Raw genomic sequence first — 21,636 nt, 5'->3', positions numbered from 1 at the left:
CTTTATATTCAATTGGAGGACACAACTAAAAGGGCCCATGGAACCTACATACAAGAGCTTTGGAGTAATTTGGGGAATTTGTTAGATTATTTGTTGTGCCAAAGTCTGCTAGTCATGCCTTGTCTTCTGGGCAGATGTGCCTTCTCTCCAGCCGAACAGATCATCTGCCAATCAAAGGTTTGTGGGGTTTTTTTCAGTCAAACTGTGATAGGATTTTGAGAAGTTCACTCAATTTGATGGCTTCCTATTAGTGTGAGATTCTGATCCAGGATCTCTGGGTCTTGGGAATGCAAGTTTTGTTTCACTTGCTAAAGTAAGAAAGGAAAAGAAGAGAAAACAAATAAGAAAATTATAATGTATAATCTCCTTTTGCTGTAGCCCACATGGAAAATGAGGGGCTGCCCTCATCCATATTTATACCAAAAATGGTTCCCATGTTCAACAGACCACCATGCTACTAATCTTCTTGCAATTTTTTTTTCCAAACCTCATTCTCACCCAAGACGAGAGTATATTCCATTTACTAGATGTGTGTTGTGAGGTTTTATTTTTTGCACTTTTTTTGATAGAACTATGGGATTTAGTAAGCCAGCAAGACTTTTTGTACATTTGGGGATCAGTGTAAAGAAAATGCTATTTCCACTCAGTGCTATTTCAGTGGATCAAAACATAGATATTAGCTTAAGTGATAATACCTCAAGGTCTCATACCTCTGCTGGGACTATGATAGCTTCCTTGATGCTACCTGAGATTCTTGCACATATTTTTCATCATAGCACTCTTGATGTAAAGATCTGATACTCTATGCGATAGGGATTATGAAATCATCTTGTAATTGGTTCATTATCTAGATGGCACTAATGGAAAGGAAATCAAGTGTCCACTTAAAAAAAGAAAAAAAGCTCAAGTACAGTACCATACCAACAGTGGTTCTTAAGTGTGCTGTATTTGTGTAAACTCCCCTTCTGAGTCCAGCTTTCAGTGGATTGTTGGGTTTAGTGAAAGAAGTGAAAGTAATTGGTCTGATGGCGCACTTGTAACAGCAGCACTGCAGGAAATTACTAGGGTTACTGTTGGTTGCTGTATCCCAGAAGATTCCCAATGCTCCTTTGAAACACAACACATCCTCTTGTGTTGTATTCAGAATGGAATTCTGATGGATTGTTCAAAAAAACACAGCAAACTGTTTTTAACTGTAGTCAATGTACATAATATTTCAACTCATATATTTTATATGCTTCACATCTGTTTTGTCAGTTTTAATTGATTTAATGTAAGTGCTCTTTTTTATTTAGAAAGACATAACTTCCTATATTTAACACTATAACTAATGTCTGCAAATATCATGTGTTCAAAACTGTTTCTTGACTGTATTGACACTTCCCAATGTACAGTGTTTAAAAAATTTGGCCTGAAAGTCAAATTCTCCTATCTAAGCCTGGTCTTCAAGTGGCTTCACTTTTGCCTATGTCAAGTTAATAACCATACGGTAAAAATAGATTACAATGTGTATAGGAGAAGCATCAAGCACAAAGTTATTTACTTTAGCGAAAGGAGCTGTAAATTTAAACAAATGTTGATTTGTCTATGTATATAATAGACATATATACATTTCATATCCTATTCTTTCCCATGCATTATTCATTGTATTGTGTTTGAAAACTACAACTTACACATAACAAAGTATCATTGGTGCTAGGTTCTTCTAGCACTTAATTTCCAAAATACTTGCAGTTTCACTGGTGATAGAGGGTAATTAATTTACTCATGAAGTTTCTTTCCTTCTTTTGATAGTGCTAAGGCTCCATCTGCCACCCGATGTCTTTCTGCCTGACTGAGATGTTTCTGTGGTCTTTGAAGACTAACTTACATATTAGAGGTAGGCTGTTACCTGTAACTAAAAAAAAAAAAATCAAAGCTCATTGATGAATATTAAACTGATATAAAATTCCAAATACTCAAATGAAGTGTTTTTTATACTTAGGAGAACGAAAAATTAGGCAGCAGTATGATGTTTGAACTTGGTCAGCTTCTTTGCTTATCTCATCATAGAAGTGGAGCATCCTTTCAAGTAAAAAAAATTATGATTATATTTAATTGGATGTGTTTTCCTTTTTAGGAAGCTATGCCCTACTTGACTGTAAGCTTTAGTTTAATGACTAGTTTGGGTGAATGAAGATCTACAGTCAAGTGATTTGCAGAGACATTGTGATTTGTACTTAACATGAAAATAAAAATTACTGCATGTTCTGGGTATTTTGTGTGATTACTTGAAATTTTATAGTTACAAGGATATATTTATCTTATTAATTGATTGTTCCAGGAGACACATGACTAATTACTAGCCATGTAGAAATTATATTAATTCATCTTGCCATCAATTCATATTGCTAAAATATAATACTAAAAAAACACCCACTGGTATATAAGTGGACTATATAAAAATATTATTTATGACACTTCATGCCAATTGTAGTGTACACACTGTTGTTGAAATATTATTTTGAGTAGTATTGAATATTCAATTGAATACAAATTAATATCTAGTTGAATGCAAATATTGACTCAATTTGTCTTGGCACCCCATCTTTGTGTGAGAACTGTTCTATGACAACAGTAATATAAAAAAAAGTCAAAAGCTATATTTAATAGAAAAGTCTGATGGTTTAAGTAAGCACATAGCTGTGATTTATTGTAATTAAAGGTGTACTGTGGCCTACAGTGCCTATTTTCCACCTTTGACCTTCTTGCTTCCCCTCTGTCCGTTTATTCATTGCCTACAAACCTCATTCTAAAATTCTGAGGCAGAAGGGAGGACTGCTGTCTTCTTTTAAAAGCTGCCTGCCATTGCAGTGCCTTCCTACATTCCTCCCAGTAAAGAATTTCTCCCCATGGTATATCCCCGTCCAAGTTTAGACAGACAGATGTGGTGTCAAACTAATTATTTTAAAACAATGCAACTTAAAGCCATACCTAGATCTACTTGGTGGAGCTTGCCATGACACACCTAAGTATTTACTGGTCAGCCACATCAGAAACTGGCTGGTGTGGCTTGCAGTCCCGCTGTACCTGAAACATCCAGATTTCTTTGCCATGGGAACCAGGTAGACAATAATACCTATAGATAAAGAATACTGGATCCTTTGAAAGGGCAACTTTATAAGTTCATGACTCTTAAAAATCCTATTGTCTTTAGCTCAGCTGTGTCAGTCATCAGAAAACATTTTAAGTTACTCTAAGGTGCACTTTTCACCGTGATCCTTACCTTTCCTTATGAAAGAACACAAAAGATGCTAATTACAAAGGTGGTAAAAATACTTTTGCATGTTGGCAGCTGGAAGAGAATCAACGTGTACATGAAGGAAATGGCAGCTCCAAATAAGGACCTGTCACATTCTCCTTCAGCTCTTGCTTGCTGGTTCTTGAAAGTCCTACTGGCATTCGGACTATATGCTGTAGTTTTTCCACTGTCGCTTGTATTGTGACACCTATTGCTCTGCTCCAGCTAGCAAAAATTGAGATGCTTAACTTCGCTTGCTAAGTTGTGTTTTATTTCCAGCATCGCATCCATAATTAAATATATTTATGTTCAATTGCATAGATGAAGATATTGGGATCCACCAATACTATGACAAGAAAGAACCAGGTAAAATATAAATAACTGTAACAAAAGCTAAACAAAACTTCCAGATGTTCAATCTACGGTGACACAGGCTCTTCGCTCTGAAAAACACAACTTTGAATTTCTTGTTAATAGATGCCTCTGTATTCCTATAGAGGAAGGAAACACAGAAAAATATTTTCTCTCCCGAGTTACGTCAGAATATTTAAAAGCTTTTTCTTCTGCAGAAGGCAAAAAATTGGGAAAATATTTATGTAAAAACAACTTTTATGTCATTAAAAACCTTAGTGGGAGTTTATATGCTAAATTCTAATATTTTATGTTACATTCTATACAGCCCTTTCACAGGCCGCAGAATACCAGAGCACCGTACTAACATCACTGTAGGGGACGGTGCCGTCCAAAGCCGCTGCGGTAGTTGGGTGTCTGCTGGAATCCCAGCAGAGGGCATTGTGAACGCGTGAGAGTGCCAGCTCTGGCCGCCTGCGTCCCTACCTGGTATCTGAAATGGCCATTTCAGAGTGAACAATCAATTTTCTTTATCTGATTAATCCTGTTAATCCTAGAAGTTTCACGATGGGCCAAAAGGTCTGTTCGGCTAGAGTTACTTCCTCTTTGCGGCCAGGTTAGAGCGGAGGCTTGTGTGGGCATCCCGCGGGCTGAGGTTCGTGGTTAATACGCTGCCTCCATGGCTCTGCTGACAGACTGACTCAGCTTCTCTTCTGGGTTCAGTTGCAGCTCACTTCACTATGTGATGAGATTGGAGGCTCAGTAATGCCAGCCCACCTGTTGGGCTGCATAAGCCTTTCTTTCACTGCAAATTTAAGATATCTGACTTACAAGGTGAAAACATTGGGGCTGTCTTAATTTTTTGTAAATTTCTGTGTTTTATCAAACTGCATGAATCTTCTCTGCAATATTAATATTTGCTGACAGCAGTCGTAAGGATTATCATTCATCTTTTCATCCTTTCTTTCCTTTAGCATCACAGATGAAGCATGGTTACTTAGAAGAGAAGCAAAAGCTAGCAGAATGTAAGGATATTTTCTGAGTTTCTTGTTACAGTCAGACCAAGTTATTAATTTGGATTGGTGGTGCCCCTGGAAAAACATTAAAATAACCTCAGACTGCTTCCAATGTAACTTTCTGCACATGCCAAGACAGACAGTCACAGAACTACACAGCACAAAACAATTGAAAAGTTGTAATTACTCCTTTCTGGTATATTTGTAATCTGGGGTTTTTTTCTGTGTCACTAAGCACGGTAGCATGTATTGCTTCTCAAATCCATTGTCAAGAGGAATCACAAAAACAATCACAATCCAGATTTTTCCTTAAGAAATTTACTCAGCAGATAAGCAATAAACATTTTCCCAAGCAGCTCTTAATTGAAATACTGACTGCCTCAAAACTGAAAATTATAACTAAAATACTTTCAGCCGAAATCAAATTCCAGGTTAAAAATCAGCTGCCTTCATAGAACGCTTTTAGCTTTGAAACATGTATGCTGTTCCTGCATTATCTGGTTAAAAGCCGTTTCAGTTTATGCTATCACACAGCAGTACTGTGACAGTTGAAGATTTTTATATTAGTACAACTTTTCTTTAGCTCAAGTTTTATAACTCTTGCATAATTATTTCTCACAGCATTCATTGATGTTCGAATATTTTTACATGACAACTCTGAAAAATCTAGTTGATTTTTAGATTACTTTACAAAGTAATATGTATGCTGTAAGAATTGCCTTAACATTTTATCTTGTAATAATGAAAATTCACGTGTAATTGTGCGCATGTTTGAAGGCAAAATGTGTTCCGGAAGGATAAGTTATTTGCAACACCATAAAGTGTGTTTTGGAGCAGGTTGAAGCCCCGCTGGGGATGGGTATAAAGGTGCACGCAGCCATGTGGTAAATCTACACCCTCAGTGGAGGGTTGTGTGTCAGTCAGAATCAATACAGCTCTGTAAAGGTGGGGAGGTGAAGAAGGTTTGTAAGTAGGGAGGAGCATAACAGATTTACATCCCTTCTGCTCTGCATAGCATTATCTTACAGGCACTGCCTGTATGAAAAGAGAAGCAGGCCCAAATAAACTGTATTATACAGAAGCCCCAACTGTTATCTTTTATACGTGTGACCTGCAAAAGGAACATAAGCTACTGTTTCTTGTTGCTACAAATATAGGGGCGACCTAGGCACAAAGCACTGTATAGCACATTTCTTAGAGGAACGCTGGGTAACTTTATTCACAGCTGCTGATTTGTATATATAGTTTGGTATCTGTACAGGCAATTTCCCATTTTGCATATGTGGATAAATATTCCAGTATTTATGAAGGCACCCATTGAAAATGTGATCTTACATGCCTAATTAATATTATCATAACAGTTCCACCAACGCTGGCTTCAGTCCAATAAAATACAAAGAGAAGTTGTATGTTGGTGTGCTCTTTTGTTGATATATGAAATCCTTCATTTTTTCACTCTATAGCTCTTCTATTGTAAGCTCCGTTTTGCAAGGAGGTTTAAACACAACTGTTAAGTCATTCAGTCTGGAAGTTGGCATACAAACTGACAGCTTGGAGCTCAAAACTTTTCATCAGGTTTCCTTTAAATAGGCTAGATTTTTTAAAAGACAATGTGTTCTAGTTTCTCATGGTTTTTATTGTATACTTATGAACAGAAAACTGCTCACTTTAAATGATGAAATTTCACAAGTTATTAGAGCCTGATTCTCAGCCATGAAACAAGCCAATTACTAGCAACTCCAGAGGAAGTTTTGCCTCCTGGTTTCAGGATTAATGTATTAGGCCAGAATTTTCATAATAGTTTGCTGAACATTAATAAATTTGTTAAAGGACTGTAGCAGTCATGCAGTTTCTTGTTTGCTTGACTTGGCAGATTCTTCAGACCAAATTTTCAAGAAAAAATCCTATAAATAACTATACTCCATAATTTAAGTTATGGTGTTCAGAATTACCTGTTAATACCTATATATATGCATATATTCATGCATATATATTTTGCAGACACGTTAGTGCCTGCTTTTTTAAATTAGGCAGTGAAATGCTAGTTCAAAAGAATAGTATCTCTTTAGGACTTGATAACTTAAATCTGAGTTAACATACTGAATGTGAGATGCTTTCTCATTGCAAGTGCTTAGCAGGTGGGTAAGATATTACATCCTGAGAGCTTTGTACACGAAGTACACTTTGGTCAGTGTGGATATTTCATGCTAACTGTTCGTACGATGGAGCCTTTCAAAAGGGTATCATTTGACAATACAAACCAGTAGGAAACCATAGCCATTTACTTCCAATTATAGGTAAGTTTTATGTTTAAGGTAACTCCTAGAAAACTTAGTTTTCTGTTTACACAGAAGAGGAAGCTCAGCTTGAAGATCCTTTTTTTTAATTGTGTACAAACGTATGTTTGTACACACACATGCATATATATGTGTGTGTATATATATGCATATATATAGTCACCTATATATACACATTTCTCTGTCCTCCTTTTTTGTTTTTAACTTCTATTTGCCAGCTCAAGATTATCCTTGGATACTGAAAAACAAGCGACCAGACAAACTGCGAGATACACTCAAGGAGGTAGAGGTATGTTTCAGGAAGTTTCAAGTACAGCAACATATAATCCGGTTTTCAAACCTCTTTCAACAGCTTTAATTTTCATAAAGATCCAACTCTCCCAGTGATGATAAATGTTCTTTTGTCTGGTGGGATATTCTAAAACAGCTGCATCTTTGTGTGGCATGCTTCATCTATAAACTTGAAAATCAGAAGTATGGTAACTGATAGTGACGATATGTACTGCCGACTTCACTTTCTGTTTTCTGTTGTCCTTTAGGACTTAATGCAAAACAGTCAATGTATGCTGAGCAAATGGAAGAACAAACATATCTGTCAGGTAAAATATTTTGACAAGCTCTTGCAATGTTCAATCAGTGGAGCCGAACCAGCCATTCAGTGGTTGATGCAATAGTGTTAAAATGCTAACTGACACAGAAAATCATTGGGGTTTTTTTAACGTATGAGCTCTTATTACCTAGATTGCGTTTATTTAAATTTGTAACCTGAAATAGATGCTACAAAACAAAAATCTGTTTTTTATCAACGTGAAAGATTACATTAAAAGGCCCTGATTCTGTGAGATTATTACTATTTGGGGAAACTGAAAGCATCCTGTATCTCAAAATAGCAGGCTAAAGAAGCAGTTAAAATATATTGGCAGGTCTGGAATCCATGTTATATTACATTGTTATATCTTAATTATTACATGTCTGTGGCAAATCTTTTTACTTTGTGCTTGTGTAATATGTGAGGGAAGCTATAACTCTAAGCCAGCTAGGTCATTAATCAAGTTATGGAACAAAAGATATTGTGACATGTGGCACACGTAGCTATGTTCTCAATCTACAGAAGTTCCACATATTGTATACATGAAATGCCTTTTCACATCCTCGTTAACACAGAACAGTAGGGTATGTGGGAGATCTGAACATGATACACACTCTAGCTCCTTAATCATGAGCTTGTTCTGAAAAACATGTAATGTATTTTATAAGTTTCTGCAGTCTTCGTTGTTCATGAGCAATATGCATCACATTTGAAGCTGCCTTGGCATGGGGAATACTTGTAAATATTACTAATACTATTTCTAAAAGAAAATTTGTGTTCTAACTTCTTGTGTTCAGATTTGTAATTTTTTTCTTCTAATTCAAGCAGTTCCAAATGTGTGTCAGCAGGATGAATATTAAATATTCAAACATTATACAGATGAAATTCCACAAATATCTGAGTAGCAAAATTTTTAAATACATGACATGCCAAATAGTATATAGTCTTTTTGTATCAATAATAAAGATATTATTGTCTAAGCTACATTTGACTATCAGATCTTATCACTAGTAAATGTATGCTATTCACATACAGATTACATAGTATAGGTTTGTGAAGGTTAATCTTCTAGAACTGATTTAAATATTAATTGTATGCTAATTTAGATGACTTTGTTGTTGTTGTTGTTGTTATTGTTCTGATTAGAAAAGGAATTTGGTTGAGAAATACTGAGTCAATTAGCCATGAATGTATTCATCTGCTTCCCAGTTTGCTGTCTCTTCATTTGCTTTCCCCATGCATTCTCCCTCTATCATTTTCCTTCCCCTCCCATTTATCTGCCTCCACCCGCATTCCTTACCAATACATACTTGGGAACAGTGAACTTCTTGCCAAAATTTGATTGTCCTGCCTTTATAACACCTTTGGTTGGCTAGCAATTCTATATAAAACTCTTTTTTTTGACTTAGCATCCTCTGAGTAGTTTCAGGCTTATGTAAACAAAAGGAAGAGACAAATACAATTTTACTTATTTCTTGTACAAGATGGGAAAGAAGAGAGATGGATGTTTTTATCTTAGTATATTAGGGTCTGGCTTTATATTAAATTGCATCATGTCAAGGGGTAGCTTGAGAAATCGAGTATTTTTTTAGGGCTTTTTAGGTGGCTTGTATAGCCAGAGTATAAGTGATAATACAACTCATAATATATCCAGTGTTAAATTTCTAGATAAAAATCATAGTCATTTCTCTGTCCTTAAATTCTGGTTTTGGTTTCTCAATCACAAAAAAAAATTGCTTTTTATATAATAATGGCTGATAATTGAAATCTCCAACAGGGTTTAGAATGTTCTGCCAAAACAATTGTGTTATTCCACTTTCTGTCTTCCTGAAAATATAAGCTCTCCAACAAATGAAAATAAAATAGAGAAAAATGAATAAATTGGGAGAGTCTAGAACAGAAAAGCTGTCTTCTGTCAATTTTTATGTCAAATGGTTTGTTTTTCTGCTGCTCATCTGTTTTTGAGCATTTTGCAGGAATATCTGGACTCTCCCTTTTTGATGCAAATGTTCTGAAGCTTCTGGAAAAGATGTTGTACATGTATTTTTTTAGTTCTAAGTAGGAGATTGATTAACTGTTTCAGCAGAAATTGCTTATCACATAACGATGTGATCTATGTCATAGCACTACTGTATTCATATGCTGTTTTGGATGGATACCAGAGCAGCTGCCAGTGGAAAAAGAAGAGTCCATGTTTGCATTAACTTTCAAATGTAACAGAAAGCAACATGTCAGACAAACAGCATGGGGACTGACTGTCATAATTTTCACTAATTTGGGCTAAACCTGAGTACATGGTTTAATTATAGTATCTTTTTTTTTAGCTCTTTGTTTATTAGTATCAATACAATGTCAAACATTCATTTATAGAAATTAAAATATTTAACTCCACAGCCATCACATTTTTCAGTAAATGTTCCATGCATTTGGATGTGCCATATCTGTTGTTGAACCAGGAAGAGTGCCCTTTTTGCTGTACTAACAACGTGCTATCCAAAAACTCAATGGCTGTTGTAACTTTAGCAAGACAGAACAAATGGGAAAAAGTCTGAAAGGTGATACAATGATAACGAGACTATCATTTAAAAGAGTAGTATGATTCTCCTCAGATTTTGTGGGATAAAAAAAAAAAGCACAGGACTGCTGCTAGTGTGCGTTCTGGAACCTAAACATCACTATTCCTAATCCCTCACTGCTTCCTCCAGCACTTCCAGCTTCTAACTAGCCCACAGGCAAAAATTGGGGGCTATAAATTTAAACATGCATCTGCTAAAAGGTAAGTGTTCTGTCATGTTAACCATTTGTGTGCAAATGACAAATTAGATTTCATGCATAGGCCTCAATGGAAAATCTAGGTAGTTTGCATGCAGACTATCTTTGTCCATTAGAAGTTTCATAATTTACTTCCTTGTCCACTGCCAAAAAAAAAATCCATTGACTTTTATTTTTGCAGTCCTAAGTATACATTCTAGTACTGCTTAGAGCTTCTGAAATAGATGATGTGCCAGTTCATCTAAACATAACCTAAGACTGTACAGGGATTTTCGTCAAGGAACTTGCTCTCTTATTTAAAAGAGCTTAGCTGGAGCCCTGAAGGACTGAGGTCTTTTCTTTAGCTCTGTTCCTACTCTTCCAATAGGAGCTGAATGCACACCATTTCTGTATGGTACTTCTGAACCTCAACTTTGATGACCTGTGATGAGTTGCTGAAATAATCCTGTAATCTTCAGTTAGTGGATGTCAAAGGAAAATAAATAGGCCATAAAAGAAGGATGATAGAAAAAAAGACAGGAAGTCTTTACAATAAGATGCCACTGTGTTGTTTATAATTAAATAAACTATTTACTCCTTGGCTTTCCCTGCTGAGGAGTAATAATCTAAGGAATTAATTTATCAATATTGTTGAGTTTACTCAGCTCTGGCTGCTTCCTTTCCTCTTGGTCTCCTTCTCTAATTCTTTGGAATGCTTTTAAGTTTTGCCACAAAATCAATCAATCCTATGAAATAATGCCATTGGTTCAGGTTTGGTTTTACAATATAATGTAGTAAAAATTAATGCGATCTAGCTGAAACAGTTGATTTCTAACTCTTTTTTAGTTTTACATTTGCGTTACAATGTAGAATTAAACACATGCCAACACTGAATTATTTTGTTGAAGAAAAGCCAAGCACTAGCTACAAATTGTATCTGTTACCTGCTAATGAAAAAGATGTATATATTCTTTGTTAAATTACTTTGATTTAATTTGATTTGTCTTGCAATTTACATATGTATATAAATGGTTCTATGTTACCATCATCGACATACTTAAAACTGGATTCTGAACTGAGATACACAGCAATATTTGCTGACATGGCTTGTTATATCAGCTACACTGCCCATAAGCAAACTGATTTAGCAAGATTTGTGGTGACATACAGTAGCACATCTGATATAAAAATCAAGACATTCTGGCTAGAATACATGAGAAACTAGTACCCATCACCAGTTACTAAGAGGAACACTGCCCTCGTATTAAATTTTTTTGGTTGCTTTTGATCGCAGCCATTAATGTGTTGTGTGGTTTCAAAGATTTGGAGCTAGAAGTACAAATACATTGATTATTGTGAAACAGTAACGTGTAACAACAATAACTTCATCTGTAATAAGGCATGCAACAGAGTAATTACAGTAGGGTGGCTAAGAAAGCAATCTGGAATGAAGAGGTGGGGAAAAACCCTGGGAACCTGCTTGAACAAGAAATGCTTTGCAATTCTCTTCTCCTTTTGCATATTCCTTTGTTGGTTGGGCTCTGTAAGGGAAAACAGTTTGCAGCAATATTTTTTACAGGCATATTTTCCTTCTCTTCCAATTTTAATCAGATAAAAGCAAATCCTGGCTTTGCTTTGCAGGTATCTTTTTAGGTAGAAGGGCTGATAAGCAGCTACACTGCATGAATGAGGAGTCAAGGGCTAAGGCTTCCAAGGATAAAGGAGTCCACTTAAGTACATGTTTAAGTTCTACTGAAGTCCATAAGTCACAAGCCTGTACTTAAGTCCTTTGCTTAATAAAAAATAACTGAAACACATATTGGAGCACTTTGCTATTGGGAAAGGGAAGGGATAAGTCTTCCCCCCGATATCCTCTGCTCCTTCTTACGCTGTTCTTGATCATTGGAGAACCATGTTTGTCACACAAAGTACATAATTCCTTCTTTCAAAGTCTTCACATTTAACTCCTCAGTAACACAGAAATTAAGTGGCCCTTCCTTCCCAGCATGTGGAATGACCAGATGCCCACACATTTTACTCAGTCTATGTTCAAGTACGAAGGCTATGCCTATTCTTCCATAGTTATGAAGTCATGCTTTCATATTTTGTTTAGGAACACCTTGAGACAGTTAAAGCTGTAGAGGTGACTCTTCTGATTTCTCTTTTTCACATTACAGTACTTGTCTGAAAAATTTGTGATGTGTTTCATTATTGTGAGCCTCTTTCCCTAATTCTCTGTCTGATGGAATGACTTCATGCCTTGTGTAAATAATGCCTCTTACATTTTCTTTTATTCTTCAGCAATGATGGGCAATTACCTTGAGCAGTACTTTTTAGAGTTGGATCACTCTGTATCTGTGTTCAAGCCAAATTTGCAGTCTTCCCCATTTGCTTTATATTCATTCGTGTTTGTGATTGGACTGGTCCCATCCACCAAAATATGAGCTTCACTATGCAAGCTTATGTATAACACCATGTAAATCTTATTACCATGTAACAGTCTTTGCATAGACTTCACAGTGAGTAAGGAATTAAAATGGTGACATTTCAATTCGAGCACATAAATATTTTCTCTTTTACAGAATATTTTTGATGAAAAATAATGCAGAATCACAGAATCATTTAGTTGGAAAAGACCCTTAAGATCAAGTCCAACCATTAACCTAACACTGCCAAGTCCACCACTAAACCATGTCCCTAAGCACCACATCTACACATCTTTTAAATACTTCCAGAGATGGTGACTCAGCCACTTCCCTGCCTTATTTAAATACCTGCTTGTATTTCATGGTAAACTTTAAGAACTATTTCAAAATGCCCCCATTCTAATCCAAAGGATTTTTAAAGGGAGGTAGAAGAAGTACTGAGCTTACATGGCCATATAGTGTGTAAGGTCTCTGATTTACTTTTTAAATTTACACTCTAAACTTCCTACAGGGAACAACTTAAACCTGTGGAGCACAGATGTATTACCAAACTTCTTGGGTGTAATATGTCAAACTTCTGTGGAGGATAATGGGAAAGAATGTTTCACTGTAAAAATAAAGAAGAAGGGAGCGTAATGAGAGAATGAATAAAAGCTATGGAAATTATATTATTTTTACCTACTTTCTGTCATTTCATTATGCCATACTGACAGCATAGAGAGAAATCTATGCATTATTGAGAATATATTGGTTTAATAACTAGTTTCATAGATGTAAAGCAAAGCACACCGATTAGCACAATATTTTTTATTTTTATAAATGTCTTGTCATCATACACTGGAGTGGTTTCCATAGATTTCTATTCTACCTCTGTAACAGGTGTGATTTATGTCACTACCAGGAAATGAACATACAGACATAAAGTGAATTTACACCTGAAACATTTAAGAGTTGAAGAATCCTAACTTTATTTGTTGCTCTCAAGCCAAGAGAGTTTGCAAGCATTTCTCTGTACAGCGTATTAGATGGACATATTAGATGTCAGCAGAATGACAAGCCTGTGGCCTCATTCAATAATGCAGTCATTCAAAACCACTGACCATCTACAGATCAAAACACATTTTTTCCTCTCCTCTTTACCTGGATGGGTGGTATATATCCCTACTCTGTCAGGTAAACCTAGAGGCTACAAAGACTTCTGATTCCCTTAGGTTGTTCTCTCAGGTTGACTCCAGGATGCTCTTCTCACTCCCTGCAAGGAAAGGAAGCATGGGAGCAACCTACCATTAGAGTAATACCTTCTGAGGGAAGAACATAGCTCCCAAGCAAAGGCATAGTGGAAGACACAGTTTGGAGAGCTTATGTATATGACTGCACCAGCTCTCTTGTTGGCACATAACAGTGAAGGATTTGGGGTGTTTCCTCTGGCAGGCTGATATTCATTCAGTAATTTAGAACTGATCTTTCTAGAGTGTTTATGTAATTTTGCTTTATCATTGCTTGCATTGAAGTTTGCCAACTTCTGGGTTTCAACCCTCACTTTTTCACCTAGGTTCTTCGGACAATTATAGCTAACCGTAGTCAAACCTTGCTGGACTTAACATTATCAAGTTGGAAATAAATTGCGATTTTATCTAATCTAACTTCAACATAAGGATAAATTGAAGTTTTGGAAGATTGTAAAGCTGCATGAGTGTAACTGTGTCTAACATTTTTACTAGGACAAAACCTTAAAGGACATCTGTCATGACAGGGAATATTGAAACATTGACTATATACACTTATCAAACGAACGCATGATTAGACTTTGGCAGGATGGGAAATGATCATTTGTTCTTAACAAATTCATTTCACGTCATAGGTATTTTTTGTTTCTATTTCAGATGTCGCTAGAATTTCTTTCCAAACTACTGTGAATTGACAGAAAGATAGATTAGAAAAATGTTGGCTAAAGATATTGGTCAGGGCAAGAAGGTAATTTATTTAAATATGCTTGTCCTGTTCTTTGCTACAGAGAGCACAGAGCTATAGTAATATAGCCAAATATGTATAACTGAGAATTTTCATAGCTAAATTATTGGGAGCAGAGCACTGCACAAGAGGCAGCCTTACTTGTGAAGATACTTGTGTTTTCAGTACTGCATGTGAAGATCAAAGTCACAGTAGTGATTTTTTTCACTGTTTTTACACCAAGGTTTCTGTAGAACTCAAGTTTGGCAACGAGTTAATTCATATGTTCAGAATTTTTTTTATAAATCCCTGACTTAATCTTTTACCATGTTACTAAGAAAACAATATCTCTCTAGTAAAGCTTTTCGCATACTCCTACTGGACTAACTTGGCAAAGTGAAGTCAACTCACAATGGAGCAGGGAATTTTATGGGGTTTATTTTCTGAATTTCTTTGCTGTAATAGTTGCATTCAGAAAATTACTAAACTTAATGGTTTATTTATGCAAAAAGAAATGGTTTTCATAACTCCTCCCACTGAGCATTCTTCCTTAAAAAATACGGCATCAGAAGGAGCTGATAAGTAATGTGACGTAGTCTTCAAGATTATATGTATCATTTTATTGAGATTAATTAGGCAGAAATATTTAGTTAACTCTGAAATAAGCCTCTGACTTTTCTGTCTAGTGGTTTAAATTCCTTCTAAGAGAGACGTCAATAACCTTATGCCGAGGAGTATATGGATTTATTAGGAACCCACAGCCAGCACTGTGGCAGGGCACCATTACTTAAATTAAACAATATATGAATGATCAGAAATTACAAGGACAGCAAAAAGGTGTTGGTTTTAATCTCTGATAATAATATAAAATTACATGAAGCCCAACTTTATATGTTTTTTTTCATGCAGGCTATGCAGTCATTTTATAGAGAAAAAATCAGGTCCATGTATGGTAGTGATCAGCATCATCCTTTTACTGATTTAGGACAGAATTTTATCTCTATTTTTAATGAACTAATTCAGTACATTTTCTGCAACGTTTGGGGACTTACCACACATCATCTTCAAGTGTTCAGCAATTGTAATTCTTGTATAATTCAGTGTCATATTACACCTCTCCCTTTCATTGAAAAAGCTTTCAAAGTCATTATAAGACATCTTCACATCAAAGATATGTCATTTTTGTAATTTTGAAAATTAGATTACTACGTAATGGACAGCTGCTAATATGTACCTTGGAACGTTTCACTTTATTAACAATTCTTGATGTCTTGTTTTCTCACTGTTTGGATTTAGCTCCTCTTTCACTCAGGTATATTGGTGTCCCTAAGCCTTTCTGGGCCACAGCTGGAGAAAGTGGTGATTGACAGGACCCTGGTGGGGAAGCTCATCTCCGACACCATCAGTGATGGTAATTACACCCACGTGCAAATCAATTCCCTGCATTAACAATAGAGTAGAGAAACAGTATGTCAACAGGTAGACTAATTATTGCCACTGGGGACTTGCAAACACAACAAGTAATTGCATGTAAAAGCCATAGTTACAACCCTCAGGACTAAGAACACTTTAAGAATAATATTTAACATCAAAGTTTTCAGGCTTGTCAAATACTGAATGGGTTGCTAAAATTCAGTTTCCTAACACGTTTTAATCACTGTGAACATGCCATTTGAACTTGTCATGTTTATTTCATAAGTGGGAAAATGGGACAGAACCAAACATTCACCAACTGATTAATTATGTGGGATAGTTATTATTAAAATATTTACTTATTAGAAGAGGCCGGATAGCATTGTTATGTGGAGGTGTTCTGATTTAGTTTCTAGATTTCCAGAATCTCACTATTGTTATTAACTAGTGACTGCTAAAAGTGAAGTTTTAATTTAATGCAGAAGAAAACTTACGAAAATGTACCCGTTCTCCACAGCTTTGTAGTACAACTGTAGTTTTTCCAATGTGTCTTTACAGAGCTCCACTGAGAACCCAACCAGGTGTCAGTATCTTGGTATCTGCACGATCAAAAATATGGAATTTCTGTGCGAGCCAAATTACATTAGCATTATCTTCCAAATTCTTAAAAAGTAGACCCAAATTACATCCCTTTAATAAGAATATATGCTAGATTTAACTTTGATTTTTAATGATTTATTTTCTGCCATACTCGGGCATCTATTGAATATTGGCCTGGTTATTCAAGAAAGCTGCAATACTGTGTCCCTCAAATCCTTTCTTATGAGTATATTGTAGTTTAGTCCTGAAAAGTAACAATATAACTATGTTAGTAGCATCTTTAGTATCAAAAAAGTTAACCCTTTTTTTATCAACTAATTACACAGAGAGTGTAAAGCACATTTAATGTCTTGACTCCTTATTTTTACTCTTCATTTAATTACTAGATTACTAATTCAGATTTTACTGCCCTCTGTTTCCAGACAGAGGATTTCATACATTCAGGTGACAAAAAGTAGGAAGCTAAGGTTATACCCAAATTGAAGTTTATTGTAGAACTCATTTAGAATACTCTGTCTTTAAAAAAAAAAAAATATATATATATATATATAACTAAATTAGACATATCTAGCATTACATTGGCTTAATTTGTCACAGAAATATAAATATTTTTTAAAAATGCTGCTAACTAAAAAAGCTTACAAGTAAAGTAATGGTAAAGGAACAAATATGTTTTATAGTTACACCACTCAAAGTCCTATAAATAACGTTGTATAATGGTTTGTCCTTATTTTCACTTATTCAAGAATTTCTTAAGCCTCCGTGTTCGGTAGTACCCATGCCTGAAGGTGAAACAGGACTGCTTCTATTCAGTAAAAGTAAAACCCATAATACCTGTCATTGAAATACGTTTTCTTGACGTGAACAACAAAAGAATATACTTTTGTTACCCATACAAATAGTGTTCAAAATACAAATTTTTATGCTGAACTATCCTTATGCAAGAACCATGACATAATGTTGTCCTAGAATAAATTAACTTTAATCCAGCATAATTGCATGTCTTTCTAAATCTAGGTTTGAATTAGGGTTGTGAATATAAAGTTGGAAAAAAGAAATTTTATATTTAACACAAGGAGTCTGTATAAAAATAATAGTTCTTATTTTAACAATTGTGTATATGTAGAAATGGATAATATTACAAGCTGCCAAAATTACTTATGAAAAGTTGTAATTCTAACTCAGAGTAGCATGCCCTTTTAACACTTGGTATAAAGGTCAGATTGTGTGCATAAAATACAGAATTAAGATCACCTTTATAATCCTCCTGCCTCTAATAAAATCATCTTGATTTTTATTATTTATAGGCAAAATTTTTAAATGTTTTTAATTAGAAATTATAGAGAAATAGCTCTCCTAAGAGAAAAGAATATTTCTCATTTTCTAAATTATTTTGTGGCACTGAGGTCTTGCAGTACTAGTGTATAGAATATTAACTACACTGCCTGCCTTTATAGGGTAGTCTGACTCTGCAGCGTATGGGTGCTCTCTGAATCATGGTCTAGTTGCATTCACGTCAATCGGGTCTCCACTCCTGCCTACAGCCACTGATATTGAAAATCAGGGGACTGCTGATTTCCTGAACTGTGGACACCTCGTTCACACCTGCCCAGGGATCTTTGAATCCTGCTTTCTTTCCTTCAACCAAAACAAATTGCAGAAGCATCTGAGGTGTGCTGTAGGTCATCTTTAATGTAAACTAGGTCTGTGAGGATATAAAAATATTTTAACTGTGTACATATTGAGGATACTATACTCAGTGGCTTTGAATTTTCATGTGTGTTTAGGACCTCAGTTATAGCTTCCAACTTACCATGTCAGATACTTTATCGACATTTCTTTTTTTTTTTTCCCAAAAGGTAGCGTTAATGTTACATTTCAAAGGCAATTATTTGGCTTTAAACTTTACCCTTTAGCATTTGCATACCAGCTACTTCAGAGCTGTGCCAGTACATGACTATTGGATAATGAAACTGGTTGTAAATCAGACTAAAGCAAAGTAAAGCTGAGTAGCCAGTTTTCACTGCTTATATGTAAGACTAAACTGTCAATCTACTTAAGGATATATAAAATACATTTAAGAATCTAGGATATTAGTCACAAATGCTTTTTTGGGGGGGGTTTTTTTAGGGGTTGTTCGCAGGGTTTTGTTTGTTTGTTTTTAAATTCCTTTCCACTTTACTTGGCATTTTCCTTTTAGCAGAGGTTTCTGAGTTTACTTTCTGAAAACGGCTTGCGAGCTTTACTTTAAACCTGATTCTCATTAACAGTTCTTCAGTGATCTAGTACTACTTACCCTGATGACTCACTTCATTCTCAGACATCTCTTTAAATGTGGGCACTGCTTGAATAACTGGATAACACTTGGGAAAAATCCTAGATACTATTGTCTAATTAATTTTAATTGTCAAATTAGTTATTCACCTTTACACGGAACTATTTTGGTCTAGCACCCTCTTATGATCACAGAAGGGATTCCACTGCGCTTTTCCAGACTCCAAGGGACTCTGTTCCATCTTGGTTACCTGTACCGTTTGGGTACGCCCATGTGAAGCTTCCAACAAATTCGTAACCCCTCTAAAACATAATCCTGTATGTAACAGCCTTCTTGGTGTCTGCAGCAGCACCCAGAACCTTACAAAGTCAAAATACCAGATAGACCTCAAGTACTAAATTTGCATTTATCATCCTTAACACAAGCAATGCTGTATTAGGTGCATTTCCAAAATACTGGTGGATGTTACCATTAAAAAAAAAAAAAATTGAAGGCTAAACAGAGATGAAAATGAATGTGGAAAGGCATAAAACATATATTTGAATGTGGTGGTAACTTGATATGAGATAATTTATTCAGGTATAATGTAATAGGAGTGCTCCCTAGGCTTTAGTTCTCATTTCCAAGAAGGTCCTGGCAGGATGACACATTGATGTCTTTTAGGACATGACAGAGGCTTCAGTGTAATATTTAAGAGACTGTCTTGAAAAAATTGCTTTCTGTAATGTCTCAGTGGAGGGTTCAGCGATTTGTTTGGTTACTAGAAACAGGTATTACAGTGGTGACAATTTTTATTTGTTTTTCAGCTGTTCTTACAGACAATTTCATCATCTTGTCATTTGAGGACCATAACCAACTCTGCTTTATTCAGTTTACAAGGAAGATGGATTCTTCTGATGTAAACAAAAGACTGGAAAAACTCTCTTGTTTGGACTTTAAGGTATAGCTGTCAATGGTGACTGTAAATACTGTGGTAATATTACATTTTGAATCACTGGTACTCACTGGTATGGTGTAGCAGTATAAATTGCAAACCTTTATATAACTGATCAGAACAGCTCAAATTCTAAAAACAGCAGTTATTGAAAAGTAAAAAAAAGTTACATGGCATTCTGAGTTAATGAGTTAAAATACTGTGCCAAGAGGGATCCAATTTTCTACTGTATTTAGGCTAAGGGCTCAGATGCACAGTTGAGTTACCCCTGCTTAACAGATTACCTTGTGTCAGTTGAGCAACAGTAACTGACCCTTTGCACATTCTCAGCATCTAACAAGCATGAAGCAAAATCTGTAATGGTAAACCTCACTGTAAAAGATTTAAGCCAATGTGTTTTACCTCTTGTTTGCTGTGGGCTAAAAACGCACGCATGGTCAATTACTATGTCTCAGCTGATATACACGAACTCATGAAGTTATGATAATTCAGTCATCTGTCTGAGCTCCAAGACAGTTGTAATTCTTTGCAGAAATCTTAGTTTTCCCTCTAGTTACAGTAATTGTATTGTTGAGAGTTACAGTAATTGTATTGTTGAGAAAGTTGGTTTTACAATTAAGTCACTGAGCTAGGACCCATGATACAGAAGCTGAGGTTCTCACCACTGACAAACTATGTATGTGACCTTAGGCAAGTGACTTGGTGCCTCTGCATTTCAATTTACTACTTACACAGTGAAGATTAAAACACTCCTTTTTTCAGCCCTTTATGTGTTGGGTGTGGCTATACCTCAGTCACAGGAGTAGTTGGAAGGAGTCTAGAGGTAGCTGAGCTGGCGTTAAACTAGCCAGTTTGGATGTCAGTAGAAACCAGCTCATCTCAAGCTGAATTACATTGTGTCTTGGATGGATTGGGCTGTGTAGACACAACTTATTTCAGCCATAAACTCATTGACATCAGGGCAGTGACTGACCTTAGGTGGAAGTGCTTGGCACTACAACAGTAAGAAAAAATCATCAGCCAAAGGCAATTAAGTTTGAACAGGCAGAGTAAGAAAGGGGCTGCATCCAATTCACTGCAAGAATGAAGAAGAGACAAGCCTTTGCCCAAGAAAGGTAGAAAGATGTAGTAAGTAAAAGAGAGAGTTTGTATTTATTTCAGACCGGATAAATGTTAAGGGAAACAATCTTGTGCTAGCAAATATTTTCCCCTTGACAACCCCTCAGTAATTTTCTTCCTCACGTAAGGGAATTTGCATCTGCAAGCTTTTTAAGGATGTGTTTAATTTAAGTTTTGCTATATTACGTTTTAACTTGCTTGGTAGAAATACTTTCTGCTAGGATGAATATCTAATACATTTTCCAGGCTGTTTCAGTTCAGGGCCTCTTTTCAGCAATGACTTGTGTTTGCGAGATTGATCCAACCTCTATAACGTGGATTTGAGACAGTTCACTGTTCACCAGGAACTGAGCTGATACGTAGTTTACTTTAAAATTATTTGCGCTTGTGCCTGGCCTATGGTGTTTGTTAAGGTTGTGCTTTAGAAGCAAGGGTGGTGTGTGTGGGTTTTTTTAATAGCTCTAAACTTTAACGAAGAAGCTATGGTGAGCTGAAGACTGCCTTCATCATTTAATTGTGAGGGCTGTAGCTCCTTACTTAATTTCTGTTTAGAAAATATATTTTCATGCTGGGCACATTTTGGATCTAATGGTTATGGCGTTTTTTTTCTTGGGGAAAAAGGAAAGCCTAATCCA

General features: G+C 35.7%; 1 protein-coding gene across 1 annotated transcript in view; it reads left to right on the top strand.

Annotated features, from left to right (window-relative positions):
• Positions 1-1,734: 1,734 nt before the first annotated feature.
• Positions 1,735-21,636, top strand: part of WDPCP (WD repeat containing planar cell polarity effector) — a gene marked incomplete at its 3' end in the record, with an annotated part of 107,590 nt that continues 87,688 nt past the window's right edge. The window contains exons 1-6 of the mRNA XM_081998064.1: positions 1,735-1,879; positions 3,602-3,646; positions 7,163-7,233; positions 7,484-7,543; positions 15,957-16,071; positions 19,755-19,888. Of these exons, the coding sequence (XP_081854190.1) occupies positions 1,819-1,879; positions 3,602-3,646; positions 7,163-7,233; positions 7,484-7,543; positions 15,957-16,071; positions 19,755-19,888 (486 nt within the window). The 5' untranslated portion in view covers positions 1,735-1,818. The remainder of the gene's footprint in view (positions 1,880-3,601; positions 3,647-7,162; positions 7,234-7,483; positions 7,544-15,956; positions 16,072-19,754; positions 19,889-21,636) is intronic.

Source organism: Phaethon aethereus (genome assembly GCF_964289735.1).
Source record: "Phaethon aethereus genome assembly, chromosome: 3".
NCBI classification, from domain to species: Eukaryota; Metazoa; Chordata; class Aves; order Phaethontiformes; family Phaethontidae; genus Phaethon; species Phaethon aethereus.
Note: the sequence above shows the minus strand (reverse complement) of the source record. Positions and strands in the feature narration are given on the sequence as shown.